Source organism: Dendrobium catenatum, unplaced genomic scaffold (assembly GCF_001605985.2).
Source record: "Dendrobium catenatum unplaced genomic scaffold, ASM160598v2 fragScaff_scaffold_1539, whole genome shotgun sequence".
Classification (NCBI taxonomy): Eukaryota; Viridiplantae; Streptophyta; class Magnoliopsida; order Asparagales; family Orchidaceae; genus Dendrobium; species Dendrobium catenatum.
The window spans coordinates 704133-723821 of NW_021320001.1; the positions used below are offsets into that span (position 1 = coordinate 704133).

The 19689-nt window shown below is 35.5% G+C and overlaps 1 protein-coding gene across 3 annotated transcripts in view; it reads right to left on the reverse strand.

Moving 5' to 3' along the window:
• Positions 1-8821: 8821 nt before the first annotated feature.
• Positions 8822-19689, reverse strand: part of LOC110094323 (AP-4 complex subunit mu) — a 42784-nt gene continuing 31916 nt past the window's right edge. For 2 of the 3 annotated variants that reach the window (XM_020819530.2, XM_020819532.2), the window contains 8 exons: positions 18108-18237; positions 17328-17434; positions 17075-17179; positions 16861-16955; positions 11178-11265; positions 10357-10417; positions 10199-10272; positions 8822-9056 (listed from right to left, as the gene is read on the reverse strand). In XM_020819530.2, the coding sequence (XP_020675189.1) occupies positions 8958-9056; positions 10199-10272; positions 10357-10417; positions 11178-11265; positions 16861-16955; positions 17075-17179; positions 17328-17434; positions 18108-18237 (759 nt within the window). In that variant the 3' untranslated portion in view covers positions 8822-8957. The remainder of the gene's footprint in view (positions 9057-10198; positions 10273-10356; positions 10418-11177; positions 11266-16860; positions 16956-17074; positions 17180-17327; positions 17435-18107; positions 18238-19689) is intronic. The other variant, XM_020819531.2, reaches the window with a different exon arrangement.

The window sequence follows — 19689 nt, forward strand, 5'->3', positions numbered from 1 at the left end:
AAAACATCACAATACATTAGTTCTGAAAGCCATAACTCCAGTCACGCTAACACAATAACAATCCTTCATAGAGAAAAGACTAAAAATAAGAGTGACATTCACACACATATTAAAATACTCCGTAAATGAAAACTCCTTATATGCACATTTAATATTTTTCTTATTCTTAGTTCTTCTCATCCATAAGGTTTCAATCTATGACCATTAACCTTATAGATAAAAGTTTATTTATCCTAAATTCTAATGGCACTATTAGGATATATTATAATAATAGTAAAAGGTCCAGTCCATCCAGATTTAAGTTTTTCATGATAGTATTTCTTCTTAAAATAAAAAAGCACACTACGGGAAAACACGCGATTACCGTCGGACGTTCTGGTGGATTTCTTTTCGTCGGAAAGTACGGTGTTAACACCGTCGTATTTTGCGCCTAAAAAACAACGACATTAATTATTTCCGGGGGAAAGAGCGCCGGTAGTTTTTCGACGGTTAATACGTCGGTGTTGACGTCGAAAAATACAAGAATTTCAATTTAAGGGGCAAATTTTACGGCAAAAATATACCGGGCCATTTACCGGCGGATAAGACAACGGTCATTTTAAACTCAACAATTTGTTACTGGCGCAATAAACGCCAAAAAACTTTTCGGCGCAAAAGACGCCGGAAATGTAGCTGGCGAAAGCCCTATTTCCAAACCCGAGCCGGTCTGGCTGCTCATTTGCTTTCGCCATTTCTCTCACATCTTCGCTCTTCTCTCGCCACCCCAGCGTTGTCTCACCCTAGATCGCCATCGTCGAGGCTTCTGGACGTTCTCGCGACGTCGCCGACGATCACCGCCTTCATCTCCAGCAAAAGGAGACTGGTTTGGCAAAAATCCACCATGAGTTTCTGAAGTTCGCCGCCTCCCTATTTCGTCGATTGTAAGATTTTTCATGTAATTTATTATTAGATATTTTCTAGAGGATGTGCCTTCGTGTTTGGTTTTGCTTAAGTTGTTTTTTTGTTTATAAGTTTCTCAAAACCAATTTGGATTCATGCCGAGTAGGTCTATTATGGAAGCTATACATTTATTGAGAGGTTTGATGGAGAAATATAGAGAGAATAAGAAGGATCTACATATGATATTTATTGATTTAGAGAAATCATATGATAAAGTTCCAAGAGGAGTGCTATTGAGAGTTCTTGCAAAAAAAAAAAGAGTTAATAACGCATATATTCAAATAATTAAAAATATGTATGCATGAGTTATTACTTGTGTTAAAAGTAATTTCCTACTTCGGTTGGATTACATGAAGGATAAGCCTTAAGTCCGTATCTTTTTACTTTAGTCGTAGATGTTCTCACTAGACATTTACAAAAGGATATACATTAGTGTATGCTTTTTGCTGATGATATTCTTCTTATTGATAAGACTAGAGATGTAGTTGAAGGTAAACTTGAATTATGGAGGTCAACCTTAGAGTTTAAAGGGTTTTTCTCTAATCTTATCTAACACTGGAGCTATTCCAACCTTTTCATGTACGTATATGCTCATTTCATATACTATCTCTAAGGATCAAGCCACTCATCCACCTAAGCATCCACAATTGGCAAGTTCTGTTGCAAGCACAGATACAAATGCAGATGCAGGAGCAACACAATCAGTTGTTGGATGAAATGCACAAAATAAGGGAGTAGTTGAGTGGAAAAGAGGTAGCTCCAGTTGAGGATGAGTCCATGGATTAAGAGTAGTTTAGTTTTTTCAATGTCATATGAACTTGTTTAATTTTTTGAATCTGTGTTATTGAACAATATGTGATGTTTTTAATATTTGTTGGTTGATGCTATTGAACAATCTATGTTAATGGACATTTATGTTTTTAAGTATTTGTTTAAGTTCTTGAGATATGTGATGTGTAGATATGTGTTATGGAACTATTATTGTATGTATTTGTATATGCTTGCAGGTGTGGAAATCCGATTGTTGCCTGGGAAGGCACAATTTTTTTTTGTTATTGCTATAGGTTTCAGGCAGATTTGGCGTCGGTGGTTCGCCGGAAATGACGATACAACGAATATTTGTATCATTTCTGCCGTTTTATGTCCGGCAGAAAATGTGCCGGTAACAAGTCGTAGCTTTAGTTACGACATTTTATTCGCCAGAGTTTTCGGTGGATAAGTATGCCGTAATTTCTAGCGTATTTAATGCCGGAATAATCAGCTAATAAATGCTATTTTGTTAACCCATTTTTCACCGGTAATGCGTCGGAACGTGCAACGGAAAAATTACCGGCGTCTTATATCCGTCGGAAGACATTTTCCGATGCGCACCAAACTGGTGTATGAAATTTCGACGAAAATGCGCCGAAAACCCAGTCTTTCCATTGTATTTTATATATTACCGGTGGATTTGGCGTCCAGTGGTTCGCTAAAAATGACAATACAATGAATATCTGTATTGTTTCTGGCGTTTTATGTCCGTCGGAATTACCAGCGGAAAATGCACCGGTAACAATCCGTAGCTTTAGTTACGACGTTCATTATGGCGTTTTATCCGCTGGAGTTTCCAGCGGATAAGTGCGCCGTAATTTCCGGCGTATTTGATGCCAGAATAATCAGCTAATAAATATTGTTTTGTTAACCCATTTTTTGCCGGTAATGCGTCGGAACATGCGACGAAAAAATTATCAGCTTCTTATATTTGTCGGAAGACATTTTTCGACGCCCACCAAACCGGCATATGAAATTTCAACAAAAATGCGTCGGAAACCCAGTCTTTCTCGTATTTTATGTATTACCGGCGAATTTTGTCCGCCGGTAATACCGGGTTTTCCTATAGTGGCAAAACATCTTGGCCAAGAAAAAATTTGTGATCTAAACTCAACATGCATGCATCTTCTTTATCTCTGCATTTTAGATTTTTGAATCTTCACAAACTTCATTTTTTGAATTCATTAAGTTTATCAGTTATTTTAGAACTCTGGATGTTTAGAATAGAGAAAAAATATTCATTCTTTAAGTGTACTTCACTTTCTTTTTGAAGATGAATGCTTTTGTTTCTTTCCACCCACTGCTTTATAAATCTAGAAAGGAAAGAAAAATACTACCAAATACTATACACATGAAGGATTGATGTGGATAAAAAATAAAACATTCAACTTACCCATTTTATAAATTTCACAAGCACAAAAGCGACAAAATTTGAAATCTAAACTATTGCGGCACGACCAAGATTAGCGAGACTATAAGCAGTATTGCTCCACTCCATTCACTTTCTCAAATTTTTTTAATAAAAAACACTACCAGTGCTAATTATAATATACCAAACATATAATAAATTAAAAGTTGAGTTGCCTCCCAGATAATACTAAGTTTATAATCTTCAGTCAGACTTGCCTAGATTTATCAATTTTACTGGGGTATATTTCTACAAATCCTTAAATGATTATCACTTGAATCTTTATCTTTTTGCTTTGGGTTAACTTAGTATTGCTTGGCAATTACCCAAGAGGTCTACTACTTACAAACTTTATCTTTTTGCTTTGGGTTAACTTAGTATTGCTTGGCAATTACCCAAGAGGTCTACTACTGACTGAAATTACAAGCTGACTTAATTATGTTTCCAAATTTTTAATTAAAGTAGCTTGACTTTGTAACTGAGTTTCTAGTTGTATCAATACATCTTCTAATGATATTTTTGTACTTCCAAACTTATTACTTTGATTAGATCCTGGATTATATGCAAGTTTAGAATTTATAGCATGTTATTGAGGATTATTCTAATTTATTCATTGAATATTTTGACAAGAATTTTATTGATTATTTCCAACAATATTATTTAACCAATTAAAATTTAGATGGTTCCTCCAACTTGGATTATATGTATTGAAGTAGGGATTATTTTTTCTTCCAATAAAATTAATATTTTAAATCCCTTGCACATTATTATTTTTAATTAACTTTTGATCCTCCAAATGTATAGATAATTTAGTTTTGAATTATGCATTTTCTTTGATTATGTCAACTTCTTAGAAATTGATATAGCTTGTGCAGTCAAAATTGTCGAAATAACAGATTCATATACGCCTATTACTCTCTTAGGATTTACCCTATCAGCAGGTCACTAAAATTTATCAGTAGTCATTTCCTATATTATTTCATATGTTTCCTCAAATGGCTTAGACATTAATGATCCTCCAGCTACAACATCTATTATTTCTCTAAGAGATCCTACTAATTCATTATAAAATATTTGAATAATCAACCAATTAGGTAAGGCATGGTGAGGGCTTTTTTAAGCATTTACTTAAATCTATTTCAAATCTCACAAATTAATTCTCCTTCAAATTACATAAAAGAAGTGATATTATTTTAAGTTTAGCAACCTTGAAGGTAATAAAATACTTAGCAAGAAACTTATGAGCCAACTCATTCCAAGTGGTTATAGAGTCAGAGTGTAAAAAATTCAACAATATCTAAGCTTTATCTCTTAGAGAAAATGGAAATAATATAAGTCTAATAGCATCATCACTGACACTATTATACTTAAATATTGCACAAATTTCTAAGAACTGGCTAAATATAAATTGGGATCTTTAATAGGAGTTCCCTCAAACTGAAAATTTTGAACCATTTGAATTATGGTGGGTTTTAATTCAAATTTATTAGCTTGGATTGTAGGTCTATTAATACTATGATGAATTTCATCTATTAAATAGTTACCATAATCCCTTAAAGGTCTAGATTGATCTTGATCTAATACATGTTTAGGCATCTTAATTAAATTTTTTAGTTTTTTGAATTTTTAAAAGGGTTCTTTCTATTTCTACGTTAAATAATAAAAGTTCATCTGTTTGTCTATAAAGCATGCAATCATGAATATGCAACCAATAAATAAAATAAAATAAGTAAAATAAAAAATACAAGTAGTTTTAACTATGCAATTAATTTAACAATGTCATTAAAATCTATAAAAATTAAAATACTTGCATGGCAACAATGCCAAAAACTTAAAGAGGACTATGGAGTGAACTTTTGAATTGTATAAAGATATAGAGTTTTATCACCCCTAAAAAATGCTTATGTTTTCTTTGATATAAATAATAATAAACCTCAATTAATATATGCAAGTATACATGCCGAATCAAATAATAAAGTGATAAAGTAGAGTATCAAACCCACAAGAAAGTATGCTTTACTTGCAACAAACTAGTACTATTTACTCTAAATATAATAGTTATATTACTGAAATAAAAATGATATTTTTGGAGATTGCATCTCTGAATAAAATAGTAAAAATATTTGATATAATATTTATAAAAGGGTTTTGAATTGATGAGTATAAGTTACATATCTTTCCTAATGAATCTTTTCAAGATAATGTGATTTAGATAATATACATCCCAAGATTTAGGTCGAGCTTATAAGGGTGAAAAAAATATCTGCTGACATCCTACATTTATAATATCTCCTTAAGAACCTGTAACATTTTACATCCTATGTCTAAGCATACAAACATCATATCTCAATATTATTGGTTGTTCTTGTATTTCTCTGTTGAGGCTATACATCACACTATATTTTAATTACATATATGACCACAATGTACATTAAATAAATAGTAGGACAACATTGAAAATATCTTTTAATAGTTATAGAATAAGAGACTTCATTAGTAATTTAACATGCACTTTATATCATCAATCCAAAATAAGAGAATTAGCCAAACATAGAATAAGTAACTAGAACTCATTTTCATTAAACACATGGAAGAATGAATAAAACAAAAAAGTGATATCACCATAAAGGATCAAATCTACTTTACACTCATTTTCTCTTTAACTTATAGAGTTGCTTCAAGAAACACAATCTAAATACTTCAAATGAATGTATCTTATATTTCCCTAGCCTCTCTTAAATTTTATTCTAAGAGGGAACTAGAGATGCACTCTAAAAAGTATTGTATTTATACAAGTGACTGAACTCATTTACAAAAATAACATCACAACTATTTATTAAAAAAATATACAAAATAGAAATTGGTACTACAACGCTTAAAATAAAGGTGACACGATGCCCTTGAAGTGAACTAACATCTTGGTGCTAAAGCTTTTACACTGTTTTGTTGTTTGCTAATGTGGATTGATTACTTAGTGAACAATTATCTCTCTTCACTGATATAATGCGTCCTTTGAAAATTACAACTGCAATGCCATGGCATTATGGACATTTAATCACTGTGGAGCCCAAGTGCAAAAAATAGCGCAGAGGCATGAGAAGCAGCACTATTTCAAAATAGAGATTCCAGCACTGCCAAGCTAACTTTCTAACACTGCATCACTGTTAGTGTTGCGGCACTGTTTGTTTTGCCACCACAATGCTTGAAAAAGAGAACTCAACACTGCAATGTTAGAATTGTAGCACCTCAACAGTATTGAAGTTAGCATTGCAACATTATTTCTTTGGATGCCGTGACGTTGATGACTACTTAGAATTTTCTGCCATTTTTTAGTTTTTCCTGTACTGGCAAAAATAAAAAAATATATTTTCATTGAAAATAAAACACATAAAATAATATATAATTTACACTTATCAAAATGAATTTTCTAAAAACTTTTTAAATTTCCTATAATAGCCATATTGTGTTAGGTTAGAAAATATTAGGAATGACCTTTCTTTATTAGATTTAAATGAGAATTTGACTTTTAATAGGACACAATGGAGACAAAGGATTCATGTAGCCGACCCCACGTAGTGGGATAAAGGCTTGATGTTGTTGTAGCCATATTGTGTTAGGTTAGCTTTGAGTCCATAAATTTGGACTTTTGAAGGGTTTGGGCAAGCCCATTTAGTTGATCAAAGCTAAACCATGGGTTGGGCTTGTTGGGTTATGTGTATAAGTTCATTTGACACCTACTACAATAGTTTACATAATTTAATTTAATAAGGGTTGAGTTTTGGTCCAAGAAAACCCCTTTTGGTGCACTTGGTTCAACCCATTTAGCTAAATCAGATGAGCTCGACGGCTTGATTTTTTTTGGGAGAATCACGTTGACTCAATGGAGTTTCCTCATGAGTTTGGTTTATTAGTTTGGTAAAAATCATTGGTTTTGAATTTTTTAGGTGTTATAGGTGGTTTTGGTCAAACTAGGTTGACTTGGTCAATTGGGTTTGACTAGGGGTCAAAGTTTGGTCAAACTCATTCCAAATTATGTTTTGGACTTATTGAATGTGATTTCATGATTTGTTGGGATTTTTTTGCATGAAATGTAATTTAAATGGGTAAAAGGGCATTTTGGTTAGCCTAGATTGACTTGGTCAACCAAGATTGACCATAGCTTGGGGTTTGTTTCAATGCACTTCATTTCACAATTGTGAAGTGTTGGAGGATGTTTCATGGCTTGGTTGGACTGGGCCATAAAGAAGGTTAATAAAAAATTATTTTTTAGTCGTTTCAGGGTTTTTGAGGTTTTGAGCTAACCATTATCACCATGGTCCACCAAAGTTTAAAATTGGTTCAATGTATCATAAAAAAAGATTATGAATATGACTAAGAGTTTTGAAGAGATTTTCAAGTTGATTTTTCACAAGATGCAAGGTTCATGGGCATAGACTATAAATATTTTAAGGTTTTTTTATTAATTGGAAATGGATTCAATTTTGGGGTTAACTAACTTGGAATGCCCCCAAACTTATGTGAATGCACGTAGGGACATGCCTAATCAATATCAAAATGACATATCATGAATCCAAGGTCATTTGATAGGGTTTTGAAGAATTTAAAATTTTCCCAAAAATTAGTTTTTGAACAAGAGGCTTTGGGTTTAAATTTGAGCAATTGTTTTTGGGATTTTAGGTCTTGAATTGGATTTGATTTGGGATTTGAATTTGATTTGATGTTCTTGATCACACACAAAAATGAGATCAACAACCACCTTGAATGTCATCGAGCAAGTTTAAAGGAATATAAGCTATATCTCAAAATGATGGTTCCTACCAATCCCTTCTCCATAAGACCAAGTGGTCGATCGCTATAAGTAGATCACAATATCTTAGCTCACCTTAGAAAGCTCCCTACTAGAATTAATATTTATGTTATCTCCAAAAATATTCAAAGCCCTAATTAAAACTTTTCTTAATCTACAAATTTATGTAGCTCAACTCATAGAGGTTCCTCTAAGAAGGCTTTAAACTTCAAATACCATGAAAAAAAAAATTACATATTAAAATTATTAAATCATAAAATGTATACTAATAAATTCAAAACTATTATATTAAAAAAATTACTAATTAAAGTTACGTATTAAAAATCTTTAAATTTAATTTAAGTCTTTAGATTATTAGGAGTTCTTTTATATTTAATTATTTGTATCATTTAAGAACCGAATCAATTTTTCATAAAATGAATAATTTAGAAATTACAAGATATATTTGAAAGCTTCTTTTTGAAGCACCTTCCATAATACATTAGGCTTTGGAGATGGAAGGCATTATCTTATTTTCCTATTAAAATTTAAAGTTAAAGTTTTGAATTAATTTTATTACTTATTAAAAGAAAGCTGAAAAACAATTTGCTAATGAGAAACAATAAATTTTTTTTAACAGGGGAATTTAGCTGCTACCACCCCCATAGAGGAGGTGTTTGACAGAGTAACTAATTCCTCGATAGGCCGAGCGACAACCAGCCCCACAAGTGTCAAACCATGCACTTATTTTCTCCCCACTTAAGGAGTCACGCCGTTTGAGCGAGGAATCAAGCATGGGCTGGAGGACCACCAACCCAACTAAATCCAGTGGGGTGAAACAGTAATGTAAGACAAATGAACAAACTATCACATTAATATTAATAATTGCGGTAGTGATTGCTTAATCCTAATGGTCTGTTATGCAATGCTCATTAAATGAAAGAAAATATTCAAAAAGAGTAGTACGAGTTACATAAGCTTATTATCTGGACAGTTGAAGCAAGCCCCAAATACCTATAAGCGAGCCACATAGGAATTAGCCTGCGTAACATATCTAACCCAGCGATAAGGATTGTAGGTCTTGGATTTCTTTGCAATCTGCAAGTACCTCACCTGAAATCCAGTGAGAAATTTACGGAAAGTTTTAAAATTTCAGGTCAGAATAATTTAATTCAAATCTGATCAGAATGAATTTTATAACAATCAGATTTATTTAAAAATAAATATAATATATGACTGATTAATTTAAAATTTTCTTTATCTGGATATGAGGAAGAGGAAAACAATCAATAAAGGAAATGTAGTGTATCAGGAATATTGAATGATCAATCAGAACTTATATTATATTTATCTTAAAATTAAATAAATACAATGAATTTGAAATTCCTCATCACGCTATTCTGACCGAATTTTTTAATTCAAGAAACATATGCTTTAGCTTGACATAAAGAGCAGTGGGATAATATGCCATGGGCTTTTTGATAAGCAAGATGTCATAGCTTTAGAAGAAAATAGAGACTTAGGCTTCGTTTGGGACGGCTTTTTTACTGTTTAAAACAGTTTTTTAGTATAAAAATTTTAATTTTTAAACTAGAAAGCTGTTTTAAGAAGCAATAAAAAAGTCATCCCAAACAAAACCTTACGCTTCATTTGGGAAATATTTCTTATTGTTTTTTTAAAGAAATTTTTTAGTACAAAATTTTTAATTCAAAATATTTTTTACTAAAAAAATGTTTTATAAAGTACTAAGAAAGCTATCCCAAATGAAGCCTTCGAATAGTGCAAAAAGGGAATGAAATGAGAAGTAATGATGCTTGAATATATTTATGTAAATTTATGATCTAACCACATATTATCAGAATTTCATTTAATTTCCTGAAGCTTACTATATCCAAAAAAAAAAAGTGTGGATATGCTAAATAATTAGCAATAGAAAATTCCCCACACCTAAGTGGCCAAAAAAGAGACCAAACTAACTAAAATAACTTCATATCATGATTGATGGTGAAAAATCAAGCATGATCATCACCATATCAAAAACAAGAGAATAAAATTAAAGCCTACAAAATGGTGAAGGCCATTCTGAGAAATGAAAATTTTGTTTAGAGTAATAGGAGAAAATTTCCTCAACCCACAGGATTCAAAAGGACCAAATGAAATCAAGGATTCATTTTCCCAAAAAGATTCAATTTACTTCGAACAAGAACAAATTAAACTGGAGCCAAACAATCAAACAGAACATTCAAGCAACTCACCTGAAGTTTAGATGCATTGTACATCGGTATGGTGAAATTCATACTAACAGGCCCTGCTTCCTTTGTCAGATTTCCTGTATTAGAGCAATATCGCAGCTGAAAGTCATATCGCTGAAATTAAGGGTATTTCAACAAATCAACGATAAAAAAATTCATACCATGTGATTCCTGAGAAAACGTGAGTTTTGCTCGCAATGTGTGTTCAGCGCCTCCAACAATCTAAGAAAGTTTCGAGGGTTGTTCAAAGAAATGATAAGTTAGCAACCCATTCAAGTTTCCACTTAACACAATAATCTTTGATAAATGCAAACAACATAAAGAAAATAACACTAATATTTAAGTAGCAATGTTATTAAAAAGGAATATTATCTTTCAAATGTAATTTATTGGGTTTAATTTTATCTTACATAAAGAACGCAATGCAATTTAAAATAGGAAAATTTACATAAATACACTTTATACCATCATATTTACATATCTAATATCCAAAATTTTAATATTATATACATATTACCCTATATTATTTGAATATCAAATATACCACTCATATTTCCTTCCTACCACTCATATTTAATATGAAAATGAAATATGGGTGGTATGTATGTAATATTAAAGTTTTAGGTATTAAGTATGTAAATAGAATAAATAGTATAGGATAATATGTATGTAAATCTCCCTTTAAAATAATGAATGGTAATAAATACATTTCTTTGTACCTTCGTATTTAAGCCATAAGTTTGTGGTGGTAACTAAATTGTATCCAATTTGACCGCTATTTAGATTGCCTCAATCTTGGCTAATAATGTTATTCAAATGACCAACCAAACGGCTCTCATCCTAAATAACATGACATTACATGAAAGAAAACATTGAACCAAATAGCCCCCAAGTAAAAAAAAAAAAAAAAAAAAAAAAAAAAACAAAGACAGACAACCATCAGTGTAAGAATAATTAAAAATATCAAATACGTGGTCCTTGCCTTATTTAGGCTCCATTCTAACTTCTTGTTTGTCTCCTTAAAATCAGTTGCTTGGCCAATCGCCCCAGATTCCAATTCAAAGCTAACCCTGCAAGGTACTCAACAATGTATACATTAAGGAGGTGAATAGAGTAGAAAGAATTCGTAGTACCATCTAGTGTCATAGATATGCAATACAAGCGTCATGGAGACACGCCATTGATTCAAGCATGATATATAAGAGGCCATTTGTCACTGCAGCTAACGTCATAGATATAAAACGCACAACATTTGAAAATATTAAATGCATAGAAACATTTGCCACACCATTTTAACACTTCGAGCCACTTCATCATGAAAGATCCCATGCAGAAAATAAAAATACCAAAAAATAGGGAAGATAAAATTAATACAAAAAGTGCAATAAAAAAGGTAGTTCAGATTTTGTTTGATTAGAATTTGCCCAAGGGATTAAGCACAATAAGTAGAATCATATGCGATGCTATAACATTAACAAATAGATGAGAATAATAAATAAATACAAGTGGAAACAAATGCAATTAATTCAAATTTATGACAAATTTCCTTCCACATAGTTAGACAACAAGGCATTGATAAAAAAATAAAATAACTTTAATTGAAACAGCAATAATTGGTGTTTTCAGAATGCACTCCAAGTCACAATCAAGGATTATTACTATGGATACAACAACTACAACATCAAGCCTTTGTCCCACTACGTGGGGTCGGCTATATGAATCCTTTTTTTTTCAATGTCCTGTTAAAAGTCGAATTCTAATTTAAATCTAATAAAGGAAGATCATTTCTAATATTTTCTAACCAAGTCCTTTTAGGTCTACCTCTACCTTTCTTAACATAAGTCAAATCTAATACCTCAATTTTCTTAACTGGGTCATCAGAAGGCCTACGTTTAATATGACCAAACCATTTAAGGCCTTCGTTTGATTATTACTATGGATATATAGAGTATAAATCAATAGTCACTGAATACCAAAGGTGATGGCAATCTGTTGACCTGCTAAGTCGTGCAAACAAAAAAAATAAAACAAAATCCTCTACCTACTCCCTGCAGCCCCACGTCGCTACTGCCCGAAATCCTATCGCAAATCCTGCTCAAATCCCGTCTCCCATACCTCTGCAAGCGGCGCCGAACTCACGTCGCATCCCCCACGACTGCGCACGATCTCGTTTTGGCGTCGATAAAGGGACTCAAGGAATGAGGCCGAAGGCCTCCGTCCATTCTTCTCCACGAAATTCCTCTCCCGCTCCTGCTCGCAATCCCGCAAGCTCTCCCTTTCCCCAATCTCTCATTCTCGCGATCCTACCTCCTTGGCCGATCGACTTTGCTTCTCAGACGGCTTTCCCTTCCTGGACGGAGCGGAAGTTACGACAGTTTGATCGGAACCAACTACAGGAGCTCGAGGGCTGTGAAGTTAACTTTCTCCCTTCCAGCTGCTTCTTCGGCCTCCTTTTGGCTGTTCGACGTCGCCCCGACGCCGCTCCTTCTACGACTTTTCCTTGTTGTAGGATCGGAAGTTTTGACATCTTGATCGGAAGCCGTGACGGGTGCTCGCTTGCTGTGATCGCACTTTTCTCCCTTCCCGTCGCTTCTTCGACTCGCCGTGGCCGGTCGACTTCGCTCCTTTGGCCAACTTTCCCTCCCTGTCCGATCGCAAGCCAGGACGGGAGCTCACTTGTGGAGAAGGTAACTTTCTCCCTTGCACGGACTTCTTCGGCCAAAGAAAAAAAAAGTTTTTTTTTTAATTATTAATTGTAATAATTATTAATTATTTTTAATTATTATTTAATTATAGATATAATTAGTTAATTAATTCGCCTCCCCTCTCGCTCTCTTACCTCGTCATGCGTGGCGAGTCAGCGGTGTACCTATGCACGCCTTTATTGAGCGTGGTAGGAGGGGCAACCGGCACGACACCTGTGTTGAGCTAAACGAGCAACCCTCGCCCTCTTATCTCGACTAACGTGTCGGGCCGGCGGTCTACCTATGCACGCCTTTATTGAGCGTGGTAGGAGGGGCAACCGGCACGACACCTACGATAAGGTAAGCGAGCAACCTTCGCCCTCTTATCTCGACTAACGTGTCGGGCCGGCGGTCTACCTATGCACGCCTTTATTGAGCGTGGTAGGAGGGGCAACCGGCACGACACCTATGTTGAGGTATGCGAGCGACCCACGCCCTCCTGTCTTGACATGCGTGTCGGATCGGCAAACCACCTAAGCACGCCTTTAGTGAACTTGGTAGGAGGGAAACCGGTTCGACGCACACGGCGAGGCCAGGCGAGCCTGCTGTACCTTTTTCTTTGCGCGGCCGGAATGATTCATAAGTACCCCCGGGCGGGGGGAAAGCAACTGCTATTTTCTTGTAACAGGTACCGTCAAAGACCCCATACACGCCTTTATTGCGCGTGGTGGGAAGAAAAATCACGGCCGCGGTGTCCTCGAAAGAGGGCACCTACCATACACGCCTTTATTGTGCGTGGTGGGAAGGCCCAGTTTTCTCGTAGTTTTCCCCTAAATGGGGAGACGCCGGGAGGCTGCCGAAATTTCGGGTGAAATATTACTACACTTGGACCTGTTTTGAACTCAAAAAAACAAAATGTTTGGACCAAATGAGAAAGAGCAGTGAACTTTTGGACTTGATTGGACATGTGCAGAGGACCTAAACAAATTCAAATGATTTCTAAAGACCAAAATTCAAATAAAATAAAAATCAAAGTTGGAACCCAAATTTGAGTAATTTGAACATTCAATTGAACTAAAAGGACTGCAGGGGACATAGCACTTTGAACTCAAATCGGACTTGACTTGCACATCCAACATGATTCAAACATTCAAACTCAAGCGAATACTTGAGTTGGACTACAAAGAACACAGAACTGAACTTGTATTTTGAGCTCATGAACCTGATTTAAATTGATCCTGAAAGGGCTTGAACTTGAGCCTGGTTTGAGCATCATTGCCTTCTCACATCCAACGCCAGTCAAAGCAACCACCTGAGATTGGTGAAAGGTGGAGATGGCAAAGTTGACAACTCCCCTACGAATACTCATACGAGCTCGTAGTGGCTACAACCGGTGTCCTTCCCACATATACTGTGAAATCTCATACGACAATTTCTACAACCGCCGGTTGATTGAGATGGCGATACGGGAGATCAATGATGGAGGATCCGTCCTCTACAAACAAATGCAACCCAACAAAACCACCCGAGATCTGTGAAAGGGTGGATATGATGCAAGAAACAAGGGTCTTCTATAAATACTCCCAGGAACTCGTAGCAAATACGACGGATCCTTACAAACAAATATGAGCTACTTGTGGATAGCAACAGTGGGCATATCGTAAGCACATCGAGCCACTGTGGGCACAGGTACAAGTATCCCCTACGACGATCCCTACGAGGTCAAATAAGTACAAAACCCACCTGAGATTGGTGAAAAGTGGTTTCAATGCAAAGACAAGGGCTCTCCTACGAATACTACTAGCAGATACAACCGACCTCCAGCAAATAAATACTTGTGGATAACAACAGTGTGTATGTCGTATGTACAATGAAACACTGTGGACACAAGTACATCTCCTACGAACAATTCCAGGAGCTCTTAGTGAATACAACGGGTCTCCTACAAATACCTTCAGGAGGTCGTAGTGAGTATAACAGTCCCCTGCAAATGGCTACAAACAGCTTGTGGATAACAACAGTGGATATATCGTAGGCACGACGAACCACTGTGGGCACAAGTATGAATATCACCTACAGCAACGGTGATCAAAATCTCCAAGTACACCGGGTACAAAGGCAGCCCGATGTACGAAGAACACCTCTAACAGAAGAGAGGAGATGTTTGAACAAATTAGAACCAAACTTCCTGGTGTTCCAAAGCTTCTTCTTGGTTCTACACATTAGAAGAAAAGCAATTCAGGTGCCCACAAACACCGGAAATAGCAAGTCTACTATGCCGAAGAGCTTAAAAGGAGTTCTTTCCAAATCAAATAGTCTTTGACTCCAAAATCCAGAAGATCTTTCCCCGGTGAATGAAAAAAGGGGAAGTCAATATCAAAGTCCAATACACCGAAGATCCTAAAAGGGGTTCTTTCCAGATCAGCGATCATGGACCCCAAAATCCAGAAAGAATCTTTCCCCGGTGAATGAGAAAGGGGGGAGTCAATGTCAAGACCAGAACGCCACCGGATCTGCAACATTCCATACAAGCAGACAAAAGGCGTCTACAACCTACAATGCCATCGCCACCGAATCTGCAACACTGATATAAGCAGACAGAAGGCGTCTATGATCTACAATGCATCGCCACCGGATCTGCAACATTCGTATAAGCAGACAGAAGGCGTCTACAATCAAGATGCAACGCCACCGGATCTGCAACACTAATACAAGCAGACAGAAGGCGTCTATGATCTACAATGCAACGCCACCGGATCTGCAACATTCGTATAAGCAGACAGAAGGCGTCTACAATCAAGATGCAACGCCACCGGATCTGCAACACTGATACATGCAGACAGAAGGCGTCTACGACATTCATATTCGGCCTTTAAGGCCTTCAACAAAGAAAATTCATGAACAAAGACATGAAGCCTACAAAACCCGATCCTTCTATACGGATTAATAGAAGTCGACAGGGTTCAAACTATCAAATAAATACACGGTTGTGGGGACCGATGTATTTGTTCCAATACATTCTTTTTAGGCCTTCAAGGTCTAAAATCAAGAAAATTCATGAACAAAGGCATAAAGCCTACAAAACCCGATCCTCTGTCAACAGCCCGACAGAGTTGACAAGGTTTATGACCCGGGGCCCTCTGAACCGAGTGGTTTTGCCGCCAAATGGCACCACAGATAGCGGTTATGGCCAGAGCCGATACGCTCCTTAATGGCGTTAAATCCTTGAGATATGAATCAATAGGATATGATCGATAGGGCACAAAGCCCTCTGTTAGCTAAGGTGGATTTAAATTTGTCCCCTTAGACAAACATTCAACCCCGGTCTATAAGGTTCCCTTGGACGAAGCAACCCATGGCTGCCGACAAGGATCCTTCTGTCAGGTTGGGTCGACTACCTCCTCTGACTAAGTAGACCAGGGACCATGATGACCCGGGATGACGGAACCATGGGATCTTGATCGGATCCATCATCCATTCCCCCACCATCCGCTTTAAGTATAAGATGGTGCAATTTCTATTTTGAATATCAAACTCTCCAAATTTCCAAATCCAAATCCAATTCTCAAGTACCCAAACCTTTGCTGCTACTATGTGCCAGATAACATGTATCTCTATACGTATCTGATCGACGACTAGCCTTAATCGAAAGTTCTCTCTCGTGATCGAGAGGGGTAATTAACTATAGGGGCTTGCGCCTATAGGAAACCAGAACTCAGATCATAAAGTCCTCGCAAAATGAGGGCGAAATCTCTGGGTAGTGTCTTATCTACAAACCCATCTGCCTTCCAAAATTTACCTCGGAACTTAGTTCGTTAAAACTCCCTCGCCGAATAAGAAAAGCGAGTGGAGGCCGAGGCCGAATTTTCGGAGCCCACACAATCATTCAAGAATTCCCAGAAAAGGCACATGATCACATGTTAAATTTGCCATCAAAGCTAGAATACTTAAAAATCAAGAACCTCAAAGCAAGAAGATCACCTTGTAGTATATTTTGGTACTGGCATTTGTACTGCAATTGTATTTCCAGTAACACTTGATGAAAAATCAGCACGGATTTTAATAATAACTTCAGCCTTCATCAAAGAAAAAAATATATTTATCCTAGTTAAAAATAGATTAATGAATTGATAACAATGTAGAATAATGCCGATTCACCAAATCAGGAGAAAACTTATGTCAAGATTTTATGCACCTTAAGTGGTCCAGCTTCTTCAATCAATGCATTAATACGGAAAGGAGGCTTGAATTCCTGAGTCATTCTATAGTTCATAACAGAAAATTCTCCATCAGGGGGCACCTGTGATCAAGGATGGTATTGTCAGAAGTAATCATGTAAGATCATAAAAAAATGCATAACTCATGTCCACTTGTATATTCACTAAGTAGACTTAAGTGAAGAAGTAACGAATATATAAGTATTTAACTATAATCTTCCATAAACTCACCAAACTCAAGGTTCGATCTAAATCAAAATTATCAAGATGCACAGATTCATGGAAGTTGCAATCATCAAGAATCACACTCCCTCCTCCAGCAGAACTTCTATAATCTGCTGCAAAGTTAAGAAAAATGGAAGTAAATTTAGTAATTCACTTTAACCTTGTGTAGTATAGAAATAAGTATGGTTAATCATGTTACTAAAACATAATCCTGCCCAACACTTAAATCACCGAACTGCAGTAATGGATAAGATCATCATCATCAGCCTTCTCCCGAACATTTTCGGTTGGCTTTTATGAATCTCCATTCTCCATTCTTTCATTTTAAGTGTTATATGAAGTGTAAAAACTATTATGTGTAAACCATTTTGCACAATTTTTGTGTATATTTACCTTCGCCCAGCCATCTTCCTTCATAATCATTCCACGCTAATTTATGTACTCATCATACAAGTGTATTTTCGACCATTCATTATCCATGTCCAACGATCTAAGTCTATTATCCACAACCTTATCTCCAATAGCTAGGGGTGTAAGTGAGCCAAGCAGACTTGTGATCCAGCTCAAATTTGACACGCTATCAAGCCATGAGTTAGAGTTCAAACTCATATATTATACAAGCTCAAGCTCAAGCTTGATTTGGCTTAACTCATCGACCTATCAACCCGACTTGATTAATATCAATCGACACATATCCTCTAATAATATTAATTAATAATAGTTAATATCACACCTACTAAAGTGCCTATCATATTGACACAAGCACATGACAAATGATAGTCATACCATACATAGAATTTCCAACATTTCTGCCAATGCTTAGGTCCTCGTTAAGAGCCAATCGTATATCTGGATTTCCACTGAGGTAACTTTTCATTTGAATAGTTCCATCAACCTCAGAAGTAAGAATGTAGCCCTGCGTAAAGTGAATTTGATTAGGCGACTATGGATGATAATAAAAAGAATAGTTGCAAACATATTACTTGATGCTGGAGCATACATAACCAAAGAATGATCAATCATACAACATTGGCATTATGAAATGGTTTAAAGTCGTATGGAGAATAATTGAATCTGTGTTGAGAACTCAAATTGTGATCCACTTGAATGCATATCAACTGATGAAACATGTAAAACAAACCCCAAAAATCTATTGTAACAAAAATTATAATCCAATCCCAAAAACCTAAAAAACTAAATATGGATAACACCAAGATATATATATATATATATAAGCTATAAGTACAATAAAACCTGCTATGATTTCTTAGTTATTTTTATTTGACCAGTGCAAATAAATTCCTAAAGAGTTGTGGAGCATAGCTGACATAAGAGATTGGATTATATTAAGGATCAATATTCAATTAGTATTTTCTTGTATTAGTTGTGGAGGTACTATTTTAAGATATTTAAAGTAAAAATGCTTTGATTTATGCTATATTAACAAATGACAATTGTTGAAAGCCAAACCAAATAAAGTGGTGGGGCCGACGAATGTTAGGAAAGGAAGAAGTAGATTTACAATGAAACATTGCTTTAACGAATTCATACACAAAAAAGGAAAGGAGGCTTCAGATGCTGGCTCTGAAAATTTGCGTCTAACTCTTCTAAGAGAGTTTTGCATTTCGGATCAAATTTTTAAAAGACATATTTGATTAAAAATAAGACACTGCCTAAAGATTTTGCCCTTAGTTTATGAGGACTTTATGCTTAGGTTTTAGATTTTTTATAGGCGCAAACTCCAATGGTTAATTATCCTTCCCAATGATGAGAGAGAACTTTCAATCAAGGCCAATTGATGAGCGTAGTGCTTAGCGTATAATAGCAGTAATTTTGGTTTTAAAATTAAGAGAAAATTTATCACCTTTAACTTGACAAGCATATGTGTTAATGCTAGGGTGTCCCCTGGAAGTGACGCGCTGTATGGCCTGAATACAGTGACAAGTGTGTAAGGGCCGCTGCACCGGCACCCGGGTGCAGTGTTAAATAGGCAAGGGTTCCCATATCAAGGACGGATGTAGGCAAAGAAGCTAGTCCATGAAATTAAAATTAGGATATGAACTTGGAATATAGGTTCCCTTACTGGAAAATTAATAGAATTATTAGATATTATGATTCATAGAAAGATAAATATTTTGTGCATTCAGAAAACTAAATGGGATGGAGAGAAGGCTAAGAAAATTGATAGTTTAAGATTTAAACTTTGGTATTCGGGTAGGAGTCGTACTAGAAATGGTGTAGGTGTTACTATAGATAAGAGTTTGAAGGATAATGTTATAAAAATAAATAGGATTGAAGATAGAATTATAGCTTTAAAGATTGTTGTTGATGATAAGATTGTTAATATTATAAGTGCTTATGCTCCTCA